The 16,778-nt window shown below is 49.3% G+C and overlaps 1 protein-coding gene across 5 annotated transcripts in view; it reads left to right on the forward strand.

Moving 5' to 3' along the window:
- RYR1 (ryanodine receptor 1) overlaps nt 1-16,778 on the forward strand; it is a 1,245,571-nt gene that overhangs the window by 868,743 nt on the left and 360,050 nt on the right. For all 5 annotated transcript variants that reach the window (XM_085625233.1, XM_085625235.1, XM_085625236.1 and 2 more), the window contains one exon: nt 6,824-6,936. In XM_085625233.1, the coding sequence (XP_085481359.1) occupies nt 6,824-6,936 (113 nt within the window). The remainder of the gene's footprint in view (nt 1-6,823; nt 6,937-16,778) is intronic.

Genomic DNA, 16,778 nt, shown 5'->3' on the forward strand with positions numbered 1-16,778 from the left:
TTCCAGTTTAGTACTATAGTCTTCCTTTCAGACCCACCACCTCTCTAGTATTGGTAAAATTGCTCACCCTGCCGTTCCACAGCTAGACTACAAACAATTCAGAGTCAATGCAGACCCACCTTTCAGTTGCAGTGGTGGTGCTGCCTTCACAACAGGACTACCGCTTTAAACATCCAAAACAAGTTTGCCCACAAGTTTGAAGACACACTCCCAGGCAGGTAATATGTGTAACGAGTCAAAAAAACGACATTTGGCACTGAAGTTCCTTTCCTTAGCCTAACGCGATTCAGAGCTTCCTTGGTCACAGACAGATATACTGCTTTGTACAAACCCTCCTGCAGCACCACCTATTAGCATGATAATTAGCAGTATTGCCCTCTAGTGGGCCTCCCAAGTGAGCTTTTCAACTTTACAGAGCTTGCTGGGATTCGTAGTACTAACAGTTGTATCTGAAAGAGACTATTAGGTATAGATTCCTTACATTAGAATTACCCCCAGGCATCAGACTGGATCCGGGGAATTTTTTCTCAGCTGTACCCCTGCGCGTCGGTAGGTGGCGTCAGTCAACTCCGCGTTCATCGTTGGCGTCATGATTGCTGGGTGATGTTGCAGTATTTACTTAGACGCTGCCCCTGCGAGCTGACATCAGTTTGTTCTTTTTCCGCGCCAGCCTGCGCAGCTCCGGAGAGAGCGGTACCCTTACTCACTTTTTGACTACAACTTTTTCGACTTTTGTCGACTTTTTTTTTGAGTCGTTCGACTGCAGGTGTACATAAGGATGTCCCATCCTCAGACCGGCTTCAAGCCTTGTGACTCCTGTTACAAGCTGATGTTTGTCATGGATCCGCACCTCATGTGCCTCTGGTGCTTGGAGCGTGACAACGACCTGAAGTTGTGCTCCGACTGTTGAGCCATGAACCCGAAGTCTGTGCAGGAGCGGTCCCGAAAGCTTCTGGAGGTCCGGCAGTCGGCCTTGCGCCGCTCAATGCCCCGGTCAAGAGGAAGGTTGCAGGACCAGTCGTGGAGCCACCACCATATTTCCTCATCGAAGTCTTTGTCATCGAGTAAGTCGAAGCACAAGAAGAAGGCGAAGGAGCATTGTCACTCTTCACCTTCTCCCCGTCCGTCAACCTACGCAACGTGGGACGCGGAAGGTCGTCATCCTCCGGCTCCGCCTTGGAAGCCTTTGCGGGATGGCTGCGAACTTTCCTACCTTCCCGGGAGCCGCAGCGTCCCCTGCCCAGCTTTGTGCCTTTTGCGAAGCTTTGTGCCTTTGGTCAGCCCGACTCCGCTGGCGCACCATCGGGCCCCGCGGACTCGGCTGGGTGCTCTAGGCCTTCAATGCCGGCGGGTCCGACCTCGGCGCCACTGGGCCCCCAAGGATCCAGGCCTGGATCTGAATCGGTGCCGGTCGACCCACACGGTACCTTCCCCGACGATGATCGCTCTTGGACACAGAGCCGGACCGGCGTCAGCCGACGCCGGTACCGGCGCCAGAGGGTACTTTTGTACTGCTGTTCTTACCTGACATTTCCTATCGCCCTGAGTGGCGGCCAGAAGAGGGTGAGGAGGACTGGGTCTGTTGACCCTCTGGTAGACCAGCTTGAAGAGCCAGACTGGACAGAGGAGTTGGGTGATGCCAGTGGTCCGGACACTTCCCCAGACCTTGGTATGCTTTCTTCCCCTTCCGTGGCAACGGAGGGAGCTTCCTACGCTGTGGTGTTGCGTAGGACGGCTGAGGTCTTGGGTCTTGAGCTTCCTACGGTGGTGGTCAGAACTAACCTCCTGACTGAGGTGCTTCAGCTGGCAGCAGACTCTTCGGAGACCTTGCTACTTTCAGTGAGGCCTTTACTGAAGTCCTTCTGGGCTCCTGGTCCGAGCCAAGCACAGGGGCTCCTGTGAATAGGATGCTTGCCCCACGTCACCCCCCAGCACCGGGTGACACACTTTTCCTCTCCCAACACCCTACCCCCAAGTGCTTGGTGGTCCAAGCCTCATCTTTGAAAGGAAGCGCTTTCCCTACAGCTCCTCAAGATAGGGAATCGAAGAAGCTGGACCATCTTGGGAGAAAGATGTTTTCTTCCGCCAGCTTAGGACTATGGTCGGTGAACACTGCATGTCTCTTGGGCTGTTACACTAATTCAGTGCGGGGTACGGTTGCGCAAGTGCTGACACAGTCCCCGGAGGAGGCCCCGGCCGTGCTCGGCCGCGCTGTTGCTGAGAGTCAAGCTGCAGCAAAGTTCACTGTCCTGTGTGGATTGGATACTGCCAACTCGCTGGGTAGGACGATTTCCACGTCAGCAGCCCTGTGACACTTTTGGACATGCCCTTTAATGACCGTCGCCTGTTTGGCGACAAGGCAGACAACGTGCTCAAGCGCTTCAAGGACTCTAGTGCTACGGCCAGGTCCTTGGGCCTTGCATCAACTTCTCGCACCAGGCAGTCTGCCTATCGTGGCCACGGAAGGGGTGCCCCACCATGTTCAACCCAGGGCCACAGGGCCGCACAAGCCACCCAGCCTCTGCGCGGCCGGGGACTTGGGAATCCGGAGGTCTGATGGCAGGCCAGTCCACCAATGCCCCCCCTGCAGCTGCCTCCAAACCTTCCTAGTCTGACCTTTCAGGGCCACCAGTTGTCAGTGGGCGGCAGGATCCGCCATCACCTCTCCCACTGGCAAAATATCACGTAGGATAGGTTGGTTTTGCAGCTAGTCCGAAGGGACGTTTCCCTCCCCTTCAAGATTACCCCTCCCTCTATGCCACCAGCACTCTATTTCATGTTGGATGATCACTTGGCCCTTCTCCGCCAGGAAGTTATGACTCTCTTAGCCAAGGGAGCTATCGAACGGGATCCTGTGCCAAAAGTAGATCGTGGTTGCTATTCCCACTACTTTCTGGTACCCAAGAAGGACAAAGGACTGCCTCCTATCTTTCACCTTGGGGCCCTCAACCACTTCCTCCGGAAGAAGAAGTTCAGAATGCTCACGTTGGCTTAGGTCCTCTCTGCCCTCGATCCCGGAGACTGGATGGTAGCGTTGGACTTCCAGGATGCCTATATCCACATTCCCCTCCTGCCAGCTCACAGGCGTTACCTACGGTTCACGGTAGGCCACGAGCATTTTTAGTTTACCGTGCTCCCCTTTGGCCTTACCAGCGCCCCTCGGGTGTCCACGAAAGTGATGGTGGTGGTCGCAGCTCATCTGCGCAGATCAGGGGTTCCAGCCTTCCCCTATCTGGACGACTGGCTGTTGAAGGCGAGCTCGCCTCAGGCTGTTGTCTCCCAACTCCAGACTACGTCAGACCTCCTGCACTCACTGGGGTTCTCTATCAATGTGCCGGTCGCACCTGATTCCCTCTCAGAAGCTCCCTTTCATTGGAGCAGTTCTGATACAGCGCAGTTTTGGGCTTATCTTCCCGAGCAGCGAGTCCAGGATATTCGGGCTATGATACAGATGTTTCAGCCTCTATCCGGAATTTCAGTGAGAATGACCCTGAGGCTGCTGGGCCTCATGGCCTCCTACATCCTGCTGATGGATCATGCCAGTAGGCAGGGGAAGAGGTGTGGTGCAGCGGCCAGGGTGACTGACTCCGCAATCTGGGGATCACGGTTCGATCGCCGGCGGCAGATTAGCCCAGCACCATGTGACTCTGGGCAATAGCTTGCTTAATCTTCCCGACGGCCCCCAGCGCCTAGAGACCCTTACGGGTGATTGTTCGGTCTTTACAAATGTGGATTATTATTATTATTATTATATGCGGGCTCTGCAGTGGGACCTGAAGTTCCAGTGGGCGCAGCATCAGGGTAATCTCTCCGATGTCGCCCAGATCTCGGAGGGGACTGCATGTCAATTGCAGTGGTGGCTCACAAACCAGGATTGGGTCAGCGGCAGATCCCTCTCACTTCCCCAACCAGAAATCACAGTGGTGACGGATGCGTCACTCCTGGGATGGGGCGGCCACCTGGGAAAGGCGTAGATAAGGGGTCTCAGGCGGAGTCCGGTCTCCACTTCAACCTTTTGGAGCTCCGGGCGATCCATCTGGCACTGAAGGCATTCCTTCCGTCTGTCAAAGGAAGAGTAGTGCAGGTGTTCACGGACAACACCACCGCCATGTGGTACTGCAACAAACAGGGTGGGGTGGGGTCATGGACCGTATGTCACGAGGCTCTTCGCCTTTGGACATGTCTGGAACATAAGGGCATATCCCTGGTGGTTCAACACTAGCCACCTATGCATGATGGATCACAAATGGCGTCTTCACTGGGAGGTGGTGCAAGGTCTCTTTTAGCAGTGGGGAGAGCATTGGTTAGATCTGTTCGCCACTCAAGAGAACGCGCAATGTCAGCAGTTTTGCACGTTGGAATTTCCAAAGCGCTGCACGCTCGGTGACGTTTATTGTCACAAGTGGAGTTGTGGCCTCCTGTACACCTTTCCGCCTGTACCACTTCTACCCAGGGTGCTGAAGAAGATCAAGCATGACTGAGCCCAAGTGATTCCTGTGCCTCCGGACTGGGTACGAAGAGTCTGGCACCCCAAGCTCTTGAGCATGGCCATCGATCCTCCGATCAGACTGCCTTGTCGGGAAGATCTTCTGTCGCAGCAACAGTGGACAGTACTCCACCTGAACCTGTCCAGCCTCCACCTTCTTGCGTGGAGATTAAGCGGCGACAGTTGACAGCTTTCGACCTTCCTCCCGAAGTCTGTAATGTCATCTTGGCAAAGTCAACAAAACGAATTTCCTCTTTGGTAGACTCAAACAAATTGATTTCTTCCACACTATATCACCAACACATAAATTAAAAGTTAAAAAAGGGGAACAAAATGATTAAATTCAACATGGTCCCAATATGTATTTCAACAATTTATTACAATAATCATTAAAAAGCACAAACCAGACAATTTCATTTATAAAAACAACCAATTGTTGTATAGCTATTCAAGAGAATATAAAAAACAACATGCATTATATCAAGTGAATCACATAAAAAAGACAAGCGTTAAAATATGATTAGAAAAACAACAGAGTGGGAGAACACATTAGACAGTAAACTAATGTAATTACAAATCACACCAGTCTGTGATAGATCATTTGTAACAGTCGGAATACTTCATCTATTATTTTTACCTTTGACTCACAAATGTCCCAAAGATCTAGTGTATACCATCTTTTTTTTTTAAAAGGCATTGACGTGTTTCGGTGGGTACTAGAATATGACATCCACCTTCTTCAGGAAAGCGATATCCCCCAGCTACACTTTGTTATCTTCAAAATATACGTATAACAACTCCTGGTTCACCTCAAAAGGAGTCTATAAAATCCAAAATTGGAGGTAAACAATAGTACCTTCCGACCACTTCATAGGGATCTGTATTCCATGTGTAACAAACCACTATTATGAAGATAATGTGCACAAGGAATAGTTAATATAGCCCCTGGGAGATGGTGGTCCCTGGGGCTACGGGGGGGGGGCTCGGGAGTGCCTCCCCATCATTATTTTCAATTGCCCCCAGGACCTGGCCCCACCTGGTGGCCTAAATTAGTCGAAGCGCGGGAGCCTACCTTTTAGACTCTGGGGTGTCCCCCTGGGACCTCCTCAAGAGGCCTGGGGGTCAGGTTGTCTCTACCCTGACCCCTTTTCTTTTTTTTATTCTTTTTTCTTGTGACTTGGTTCAAACCAGGAAGTGTTGGCAGCCAATCAGATCTCAGCCACGAGATCGGGAGGATTCGCAGATTCTTCTCGTCCCTAGATATACAACTGGGAATTTCTTTAAATTTCTCTGCAACTACTGACCAGATTGACACAATCTAAAAAGAGTGCTTTCTGGACTAAGAGCTACCTGACTGCCAAATTTGGTGTAATTCCGTTCAGCAGTTGGGGCTGTAGCCGTGTCTACAGTTTTCTATGAAATTAACATGGAGAAAAAGCATTTTGGGACCCTCCCTTTTTCTCGGTTCCTTCTTGACAAATCACCCCGAAATTTTCAAGGTAGCACCTCAAGTGAGTGTCAAACTAGTTTTGAAAATTTCACGAAAATTCGGCAAACAACGCCAAAGTTATTGGCAAATGAAAAAACACTCTTCCTTTGGAAACTAAGGATAATTAACTTTTCTGATGTGGACCAAGAAACAACTACATCGACCTATCATTAATTTGGAAGGGTAGTATGTATTTACTGTTTTTAACTCCACCTATACTTAACTTGGTAAGTATAAGTAAAAGATTTAGTGACCCCACCCTTCTAAAGCCATGCAATATAAATGAGCATGGCTCTTCCTCAGTAGAGGTGCTGTTCTCTAAAAAGAACAACTTAATATGCAGTACAAATCAAAGATGGCGATAGTACTTGAGGGACGATCAATTGCTGATTTGTACTTATCTATTTCTCTTTATTTTGCTATTTATACTTTCACTTGATTTTTGTCTCTTGGTCATTCTTATTTTCTTTTTCTTGGTTTTTCCCACTGTGGTTTTGACCCACATTTGTCCTTCTCTCTTCATTCTTGTCCCTCTTTCATTTTTGTCCTTTCCTTGTTTCTCTATGTGCATATGTTTCTCCTCATTGGGTTCATTTTTCCTTTTATCTCTTTGCTCTACCCTTCTTCTCTGTGCCACTTTTTAATCCCTCTATCGTGTACCTCTCTCATCCTTCCTGATGGTTTTCTTCCCTCCCCTCATTCTTTTCCCCAATCCTATATGTCCCTATTGTTCTCTCCTACAACACCTCGCTCCACTCTTAACATTCCCTCTACCTGATCTTCTCTTTATTCTCCTGCCCCTAACCGCTCTTTCTCTGCTGCTACCCACTCCTCCTTCTCTTGTCCAGACGGAGCACCCTTACAAGTCCAAGAAGGCGGTTTGGCACAAACTTCTCTCCAAGCAGCGGAGACGTGCAGTTGTGGCCTGCTTCCGGATGACTCCCCTCTATAACATTCCAAGGTAAGATATGGCAAGCCCAAGACTTATACCAGCTCCTTACTCCTTTATCATTTCTTCAACAGCCCTGAAACATGGGGCACTGACACTTCTACTTTTCTTCCTGTAATTACATAATGAATGTGAGTCCACCTTCACAAGCAGGCACTCCTTATCAACATTAGCTCTACCCTCAGCCTCCTTTAGATGCGGTCCCAAAAATCACCTTATTAAAAGATATCCTGTCTTATATGTTTTATGAGAGGGCACCCCAGTTCCTATTGTGTCCTGCATCTTTTTGGTTTTATTTATTTTCTCTTTTTTGGATTCTTCTTCCTTTTATTCTAGTTTAATGTCTTGCATGGGTTGCTTCATTGTGTAATGGTTGCCCCACATGTCCCAGCGGGGCTTGTTCCCATGGCTTTAACACCACTAATGTTGAAAGGTGTCAGTCTGGTACAGATGTTAACACTTCGGGTAGGTTGGACTGTATTGCTGCCATGGGTCAACACATTAGATGAGCAGATGAGCATTTAAAAGGTAGTTGGTGATGCAGAGGGATAGTGGGAAATTGTGTGACTTCAACATGCCAATGATACTGGGCGTGAAATACCCCCAAGAAGGTCATTGCTGTGCTGCTGCTGCTGATGTAGACCAGAGACCATGTGGGTGGCAGCTAGGGCACTTGAGAATGTTACGGATGTTCTCTCATCTGGCATAGGAAACGTCACTGGTTGAGTTCACTGGTGGAGGTCGCTCTGTGCTGGACCTGTCAGAGTGTAGTATACCCACTTCAATAATCAGTGTCTACAAAATGCTATCCCTTTGATTTGTTCAGCAATGTTCTTGGCTACTCTAGCCCTCCACAATGCATATCTTTATATTCTGGCCATTGTTTGAGGTTTGAGATGCAAGATAGATATTTTATGATCTCTTTCCAACCACTTTGTTTGAAGTTGACTCCATATGTTCTGTATCAAGGTGCTACCTTCCTTGGTCAGTCGGCTTCACAGATCACGTTGGGAATTGGTGATTTGGTATATGCTGTCAGTTTGGCATTTTGAATCTTAAGAGAGATTTGGATGGGCCAACTGTAGCTGAGGTGTTCTTGCTGTAATTGAACCACCCTCATTTACTGAAGGGTAAGCCTTTGCTCCCTTCCAATTCTGTTTAATCAGCTTAGGGATACTGCGGGCGGCAGCAAGGACTACGAGAATGGAGATGGATATTCTCTCTCGTTTTTTTTTGGTGTCGGGAACTATCATTGGGAAAGAAGCTTGAGGTCATGTGTGGTTAGTAAAACGGTGTAATAGTTGGAGAAATCCCACTTTGGAGTTTCTTTGCAGACCAGGGGAATGCTCTCCCACCTTGTTTCTGTTTCAGGACTTCGAGGAGGGTTGTTGTGGAATCAACATACTATCCTGGCACTGGCCATAGGGCCTTTTGTATATATTTTCCCCTCATTCTCAATCCTATGGTTATGACTATTGTTTGGATTTAGGGGGCTTTAGTGAATTTTAGTTTGCTGACTTGACCTAGCTCTTCTTAGTTTCCTCTGTCTTCTGATGAAGTTTGTCCTGCGGTGCCAGGTTTTAAGTGGCTTGGTAGCTTTTTCCATTGGTTAGCTTTAGCATTACTTAATATTTAATAAATAAAATGAGGACATAGACAAGGGCATAATGCCTAAATGACCTCCCAACTAAATCCATTATACTTATCTCGTTCCATCTATTTTCCACATTCCTTCCTATACTGTCTCTGACTTGGGACGTTTTAGGGCCTGATGATAGTACAGGGCATCTTAAGAGTTGGTGGTATTTATGTATGCCTACAGTAGGAAGCAGGTGCTGCTAATTGCGGTGCAACAACATGCTTATCTGGGGCCTAGGGGGATCGAGCTCTTCGAGTAACAACCTGAACTAAAAAGAATAGACTCAGAGTATTTATGGTGAAGTTTTGTTCTAGTATGGCCTTTCTGTACGGCCTCAGTGCATTTCAGGGTTTTGGATGCCATCTCTTGATAGTAAAGTCCTGTTCAGGACATTGGGGAGATTAATTCACCAAAGAACATCCGTTCAAGGCACCAGCACAGCTAGCAAAGATAAATACCCCATTCTATCTCCTCCGTGATGCTAATCCTGTATAAATGAGCCTGTGTGACCAAATGGAAGGGCCTCTGTGAAGGGAGCTGGCCCAGGAGGTGAATTATCCAGTACTGGATTCAGAAAGGTGCACCATATGTGAAAAAGGTTAACCACAATAAAAGAAATGTGCACATACAAAATTAATACTGAATCTTCTTCCCTAGCCTACACAACATCCTGCAGATGTCAAGCAAGAGAGACTGAGCCCCTAATTACAAGTCCGATAGAGTGGTAACCACAGGTGGAATGCCACTCTGCCTGATCACAAACGGCCTGGTATCCGCACTTCCAGTTTTCCTGGATTCAGGAACACTGGACTCAATTTTACCGTCCAGAAATTCAAGCCAATAAAATTGTGTGAGGCTTTCTCTGCATCACTGGCCATGCCTTATCCCCAGTACCTACCAAGATTTTTATTTGGCAGTGCCCCACTGCCAAAACTACCACAGAATAAAGCAGCTGTTCCTATTAACCACCTGCTCAGAGCAGATGATAAATTGAAGCATTAAAGCCCCAAAAATATTTAAAAGCATGCAGAATTCCACACAGTAATTCTGTGTACGCATGGTCATTCTGAGGGTCTAACTTGTAATAGCTGCAATTCTATGTGAATTAGCTGTTATCCTGCCACTGGGAATCTCCTAATTAGAGCCTGAGAGGTAAACCCAAGGGAGGACGTGAACAGAAGACTGTGATGAGGAAGGTCAACTCGGAGTAATGATGGTGACCAGTAAGTTATTTGCACATTATCATCAAGTTTTCTTTCCTTGTCACAGTCCTAACATATGAAGATGTACCCAGCAGCCCAAAACCACATAGAGAAGAGAAGTCAGATGACTACAACACCATAAACTTTGAATCTGATATTGCCGCAGTTTCCTTACCTTAGAATAATCCCCAGGCATCAGACTGGATCTGGAAGCGTCGTTCAGCTCTGTGTGGCATTGTCCTTGGTGAAACTGACACGAACAGTACCTATAAAGGCTCCATCTTGGCTCGCTGACGTCAGTCCTTTCCTTTCTGCACCAGATAGCTGTGATCTGGGCTGAGATACCCCTCAGTCACTGTTTGACTGGCTTTTAAAAAAAATGTTTTGTCAAGCATTTTTGAGATTTTGCTCTTGGTGGGAAGGTATGCTGCCCAAGAAACCATCTGCTTTCAAACCATGTGGGGCCTTTCACAGGTGACTGACCCCCCACTTGATGTGTTTGTGGTATGTGGTGCAGGACCACGACTCTAAGACCTGCCAGGACTACCGTGTGATACATCCCAAGGTGCTGAGGGAGCGGTCTCTCCAGCTCCTCGCCACCTGATGTTGGTTGACTCTGCAATGCTCTTTGTACCATTCGCAGAGCCCTTCCGGACATTTGCCATCTCATTCCAAGTCGTTGGGTAAGTCCTACAAGCATAAGATGTTTTGGACCTTCAGTTGCCCACAGTGGTGGTCAAGACAAACGTCTTGATAGTGGTGCTTCAACCAGGAGTCTCTCCTTCTGAACCCCTTTTCCCCTTCAACGAAGCTCTCACAGATGTCCTACTTGGTGCTTGGTCCAGCCGCTGCCTCTAAACCTCTTTAGTATGTCCTCCAACCATCATGGGCATCCAGTGGGAGGCAGGATACGCCATCAACTGCCTCACTGGCAGTCAGTGACAGCAGAACGCTGGGTTATCCAGATTGTCCACAGAGTCTACTCTCTCCCTTCGGATGGATACATCTGCCAGTGGATTCCTCACCTTGTGAATATCCCCTGCGCCAGCAACATTCGGAAACTTTTGTAGCAGTCCACGCCGATGAGGTCGAAGATGACGTCACAGAGGCACGGCTCCGCTCGCGACTCCGCTGACGTCACCGGCTCCATAAGAAGACCTCGTCGGCGTCATGATGTCAGTTCCCTTTTTTGCGTGCCGTCAACGCCAATGGATTTCGGGAATCCCTATCTGTAGCTTCACTGTTACTTTGTGTTTCTACTGGATTTCTCTGTTCCTTTTTCGAAAAAATGTCGACAAAGAAATCGGGCTTCAAGCCCTGTCGTGAATGTGGAAAACATATGTCGATCACGGATCCACATGACGACTGTGTATGGTGTTTATCATCTGACCATGATGTGGATGGATACTCTTGCTGTCGCAAGATGAGCTCCAAGGCTCTCAAGGAAAGGGAGGCGAAACTCTTCATCGCAAGGATGAAAAAGGAGAAGAGAGGAAGGAGGAAGTCGAGAACGAGGTCGAGGTCACGATCGAGGTCGAGGTCGGTGTCGAATTCGACTTCAGGGCATGCTTCGAGATGCAAGAAGCACAAAAAGAAGAGGAGACATACTTCTCGACGTCACTCTGACAAGAGTTCGGCTCCGAAGTCAAAGCCGCCTACTCGACGTTGTAAGGACTCTGTGTCTCCTTCACCCGTTCCGGATTCGCCTGCTGGTCCTTCTTCTCCAGTGAATTCACCGGTTCATTCTCCGGCTCCGGCTACATCTCCGGCGCCGGCTCCATCTCCGACGCCGGTTCCATCCCCGGCTCCGGCTTCGTCTCTGGCTCCGTCCCCGGCTCCGGTTGAGGAGCTTCAAGCACCGGGTGAGCCTTTGTTACCACAAATTCCACCGTCGGCGCCAGTTGGCCCGAGTCCAGTGATGCCAGATCAGTACCCTGCGTTCCCTGGACCGGGTCAAGGCCCCACACATTATTTAAATGCTATGTACGGGGTGTTTTCGAGAGCCATGTACTCCACTGGTGCACCTTCGGGTCCGATGGGTCCCATGGCCTTCAGTTTGGGGGTACCTCAAGCCTATCCACAGGCCCCCTTCATGCTATTTTTTCCGGCGACGCCGTCTTGGCATCTACCGGCGCCGAGGCATCGACACCGCTCCCTTCTTCACCGGCGCCGGCTCGACCTCGTTCGACGCCGGCTGCTCCTGTGGATCCACGTTCGACGCCGGCTTCGGCGCCGTCGGATTCGAACACGGCGCCGCCGACGCCGCTTGTACGAATCCGGTCCAGGAGGGAAGCTCAAAGGGTGCTTGATGAGCGAAGGTACCTTCTGGAAGAAGCAGAAGAAGGAGAGCTTGTGGAGTCTGATGAAGTTTTTGAAGAACTTAAAGAGGCTAGTGGATTGGATTTGTCTCCTGAGTGGGAAATTACTCCACCTTCCGATAAGCCCTCGAAGGATGTGGCTCCATATCATGCAGTCATTAGGAAGGCAGCTGAATTGTTAGGTCTTCAGTTGCCTAGTACTGAATTTAAATCAAATATTCTAACAGATGTACTGCATTCTCCTACTACAGTTTCAGAGCCATTGTTGCCTTTTAATGAGGCCATTATAAATCCTGTGATGGAGGTGTGGCGTAAGCCTTTTTCTGCTCCCGCAGTTTCTAAGACAGTTGCTAGGAGGTATAGGGCAGCTCCAGGGGACCCTGAGTTCTTAACATCACATCCATCGCCTGAGAACCTGGTGGTTCAGGCCGCTTGTTCAGGAAAATCTAAGGGTGCTTTTCCTCAGGTTCCAAGTGACAGAGAGGCTAAGAAGTTAGATCAGTCGGCCAAAAAGGTCTTTCCATCGGCCTGCATGGCCCTTAAATCAACAAATGCCACTTGCCTTTTGGGACGTTATATTCATGCGCTCATGGACTCTGCAAAGAAACTGGCGCCAAAACTATCTGAGGAGGATAGGGTTGGCTTTAATGAGGTCTTGACGGATGCCCAGGCAGCAGCACGTCAGGTGATACAAAGTGGACTGGACACGGCGGATTCAGTGGCAAGAGTCATGGGGTCTTCTGTTGCCACTAGGAGGGGTGCGTGGCTGAAGTCTTCTGAGTTTTCCCCGGATGTACAGTCAACACTGTTGGACTTGCCATTTGATGGTTCTGGATTGTTTGGCAAAAAGGCGGATGCAGCTCGTGAACATTTTAAGGAAAGCAAGGCTACAGCTAAGTCTTTGGGCCTTCAATCCCAGTCAAGGGGATCGTTTAAAAGATACAGGGGTTTCGGAAGGGCAACCTTTCATTCCTACAGGCAGACCCAACAGTAACAGCAGCAACAGCAGCAAGGCTCTCTGTATAAGGGATACAGAGGCAGAATCAGGGGTCGCACACCTGGCTGTCAGCTCTCCTCCTCCTCCTCCTCCTCTTCCTCTTCCACAGCCCCTCCCACCACGGCAAAGCAGCCCTAGATCCGCCATTCTGGATCATGCTGGTCCTGTGGGCGGCCGGCTTACCCATTTTCTACAAGATTGGGAATCTGTTACTACAGATCTTTGGGTTCTAGATCTTGTAGAAAATGGGTACGCCCTTCCCTTTCGGGAATTCCCTCCAAATTACCCTCCTTGTCAAGGGGCTTGCTCAGAGAACCACCGTCTTCTCCTACAGGAGGAAGTCCTGAAGTTACTACAGAAAGGTGCGATATAGGTGGTTCCAGAGCAGGAGAGGGGTCAGGGATGCTACTCCCGGTATTTCCTGATTCCGAAAAAGGACGGCAGATTGCGTCCGATATTGGACCTCAGGATCTTGAATTTTTATCTGAAGCAAGAGAAGTTCGAAATGCTCACCCTTGCGCAGGTTCTTCAAGCGCTGAATCAGGAGGACTCGATGGTGTCGATCGACTTGCAGGCTGCGTATTTCCACATCCCCATCCTGAAGTCACACAGGAAGTATCTCCGGTTTACAGTAGGATCGCAACATTATCTGTTTGCGGTCCTTCCGTTTGGTCTTACTACTGCACCTCGAGTCTTCACGAAGGTGATGGCAGTGGTGGCAGCCCATCTCAGAAGGTCGGGGATCTTAGTTTTCCCCTATCTGGACGACTGGCTGATCAAAGCGGAGTCACCAGAGAAGGTGCTACATTATCTGCAGGATACAACTTAGCTGTTGTTCAAATTGGGCTTCACGATAAACGTGCCCAAATCTCACCTGGTGCCCTCTCAGCGCAACCTGTTCATAGGTGCGGTACTGGACACTACTGTGTGTCGAGCATTCCCTCCTCCTCAAAGGATTCTCGACATACAGGAAATTATTCCTTTATTTTGCAATGGAGCGGTCGTTCCAGTCCTGAAGGTCCTTCGCCTGCTCGGTCTGTTTGCTTCCTGCATTCTGTTGGTCAACCATGCACGCTGGCACATGAGGGCGCTCCAGTGGTGCCTCCGCAGGCAGTGGTATCAGCACAAAGGAGATCTCAGGGAGTCTGTGAGCATCTCCAGAGAAGCTGCGGTGGATCTGTCTTGGTGGAGGGTGGAGGGCAATCTGTCCCAAGGAAAGCCCTTCCATCTACCTCCATCGGTGGCCACAGTGATAACGGATGCATCCACTTTAGGGTGGGGTGCGCATCTGGGGGATCTGGAGATCAAAGGACTTTGGTCTCCAGAGGAAAGGTTGCTTTACATCAACCTTCTGGAATTACGGGCGATTCGTTTGGCACTCAAGGCCTTCCTCCCTTCCCTTCGCGGTCAGTCTGTTCAAGTCCTGACGGACAACACTACCGCAATGTGGTATGTCAACAAGCAGGGAGGAGTGGGGTCTCTTTGTCTCTGCAGAGAGGCTCTGCGTTTATGGTCCTGGGATCAGGACCATCAGATTTGTCTGATGGCAAATCATCTGGCCGGGGTGCTGAATGTACGTGCGGACAGTCTCAGTCGGCAGTTCTCCGTCGACCACGAGTGGAGGCTCCATCCGGAGGTGGTTCGTCACGTTTTTCGGACGTGGGGGACTCCTCGGATAGATCTATTCGCCACCCGCGAGAACGCGCACTGCCTGTCATTCTGCAGTCTCCAGTTTCCGATGCAGGGGGCATTGGGGGATGCATTTCAGTTGAGTTGGGGCTCACGACTCCTTTACGCGTTTCCTCCCATGCCCTTGATTCCTCGGGTTCTGAGGAAGATTCGCCAAGATCGGGCCCAAGTTATATTGATCGCCCCGGATTGGCCAAGAAGGGTGTGGTACACAGATCTCCTCCACATCTCCTTGTGCCCTCCGCTCCGTCTCCCTCTGAGGGCAGACCTCCTCTCGCAATCGGAGGGGCAGGTTCTACACCCCCACCTCCAGAGCTTACACCTTCATGCCTGGAGATTGAACGGGGCAACCTGAATTCTTTTTCTCAACCGCCTGATGTGGTAGATGTAATTTTGTCTGCCAGACGTCATTCCACCAAATCTATCTATTCCTATAGGTGGTCTAAATTTGTACTCTGGTGTGGAGAAAAGTCAATTGATCCTTTGAAGGCTCGTTTATCTGACATTCTGCAGTTTGCCCTTTCTCTTGCTCAGCAAGGCTTTGCTGTGGCCACTGTAAAGGGATATTTATCGGCTTTGTCGGCTTTCCTTTGCATGCCAGCTCAGCCGTCGTTATTTAAATCACCTATTGTTCTACGATTTATCAAGGGCCTCACAAACAGGTTTCCTCCTACTCCCTTTATTGTGCCTCAATGGGACTTAAACCTTGTCTTGACTTATCTTATGGGTTCTCCTTTCGAGCCCTTACACAATTGTCCTTTGAGACTGTTGTCTTTTAAGACGGTTTTTCTCATTGCAATCACCTCGGCAAGGAGGGTAAGTGAGCTTCAAGCTCTAAGTTAAAAAACCCCGTTTTTGACCATTCATGCTGAAAGAATGGTACTCAGGACCAGGGCTGCATTTCTGCCTAAGGTGGTAACTCCCTTCCATCTGGGGCAGTCCATTACCCTTCCTACCTTCTATCCTCCCCCTCACCCTTCCAAGGAGGAGGAGAGACTTCACCGCTTGGACCCTAAGAGGGCGGTGAGCTTCTACCTGGACAGGACAAAAGACTTTAGAGTTGATGATCAGCTCTTCGTGGGCTTTGTTGGCTGCAGGAAAGGCAGAGCGGTGCACAAGCGCACCCTTTCCAGATGGATTGTCTTGTGCATCAAGATATGCTACTCTTTGGCTGGTAAGGAGCCTCCAGAGGGTTTAAGGGCCCATTCCACTAGAGCTAAGTCTTCCACTTCTGCTTTGTCTCCTGGAGTGGGACTGCTGTGGGAATCTATTCACACGGTGAGGAATCCACTAGCAGATGTATCCATCAGAAGAACAAGTTACTTACCTTCGGTAACGCTTTTTCTGGTGGATACAGTATCTGCCTGTGGATTCCTCACTGACCCACCCGCCTCCCCGTTGTCCACCCTTGTATACCTTAAGTATATGATGGTGTTTCAGAATGTATTTGTTACTATCAAAGGCAGTGTGTTGTTTCTTTTGCCTTTCTCTTTATTTTCCACACTGTGTGTGTTGCTTGTATATTATGTACTGTGTATACTGTGTATATATTGCTGTCAGTCCGTCCATGTGCCTCGAAGGCATGGAAAAAAGGGCGGAACTGACGTCATCACGCCGACGAGGTCTTCTTATGGAGCCGGTGACGTCAGCGGAGTCGCGAGCGGAGCCGTGCCTCTGTGACGTCGTCTTCGACCTCATCGGCGTGGACTGCTACAAAAGTTTCCGAATGTTGCTGGCGCAGGGGATATTCACAAGGTGAGGAATCCACAGGCAGATACTGTATCCACCAGAAAAAGCGTTACTGAAGGTAAGTAACTTGTTCTTTTGTGACTACCCCACTACCTATCCCGACCACTTACGGTTGACTGACAGAGAGCCATCTTTCTTTGCTCCGTCAGGAAGCGCATGCTCTCTTGACCAAGGGAGACATAGAGAAGGTGCCTACATCAGAAGTAGGTTGTGGTTGTTATTCCTGCCAGAGAAGGCCGGAAGACTTTCTCCTATCCTCT

This window comes from Triturus cristatus, chromosome 9 (genome assembly GCF_964204655.1).
Source record: "Triturus cristatus chromosome 9, aTriCri1.1, whole genome shotgun sequence".
Classification (NCBI taxonomy): Eukaryota; Metazoa; Chordata; class Amphibia; order Caudata; family Salamandridae; genus Triturus; species Triturus cristatus.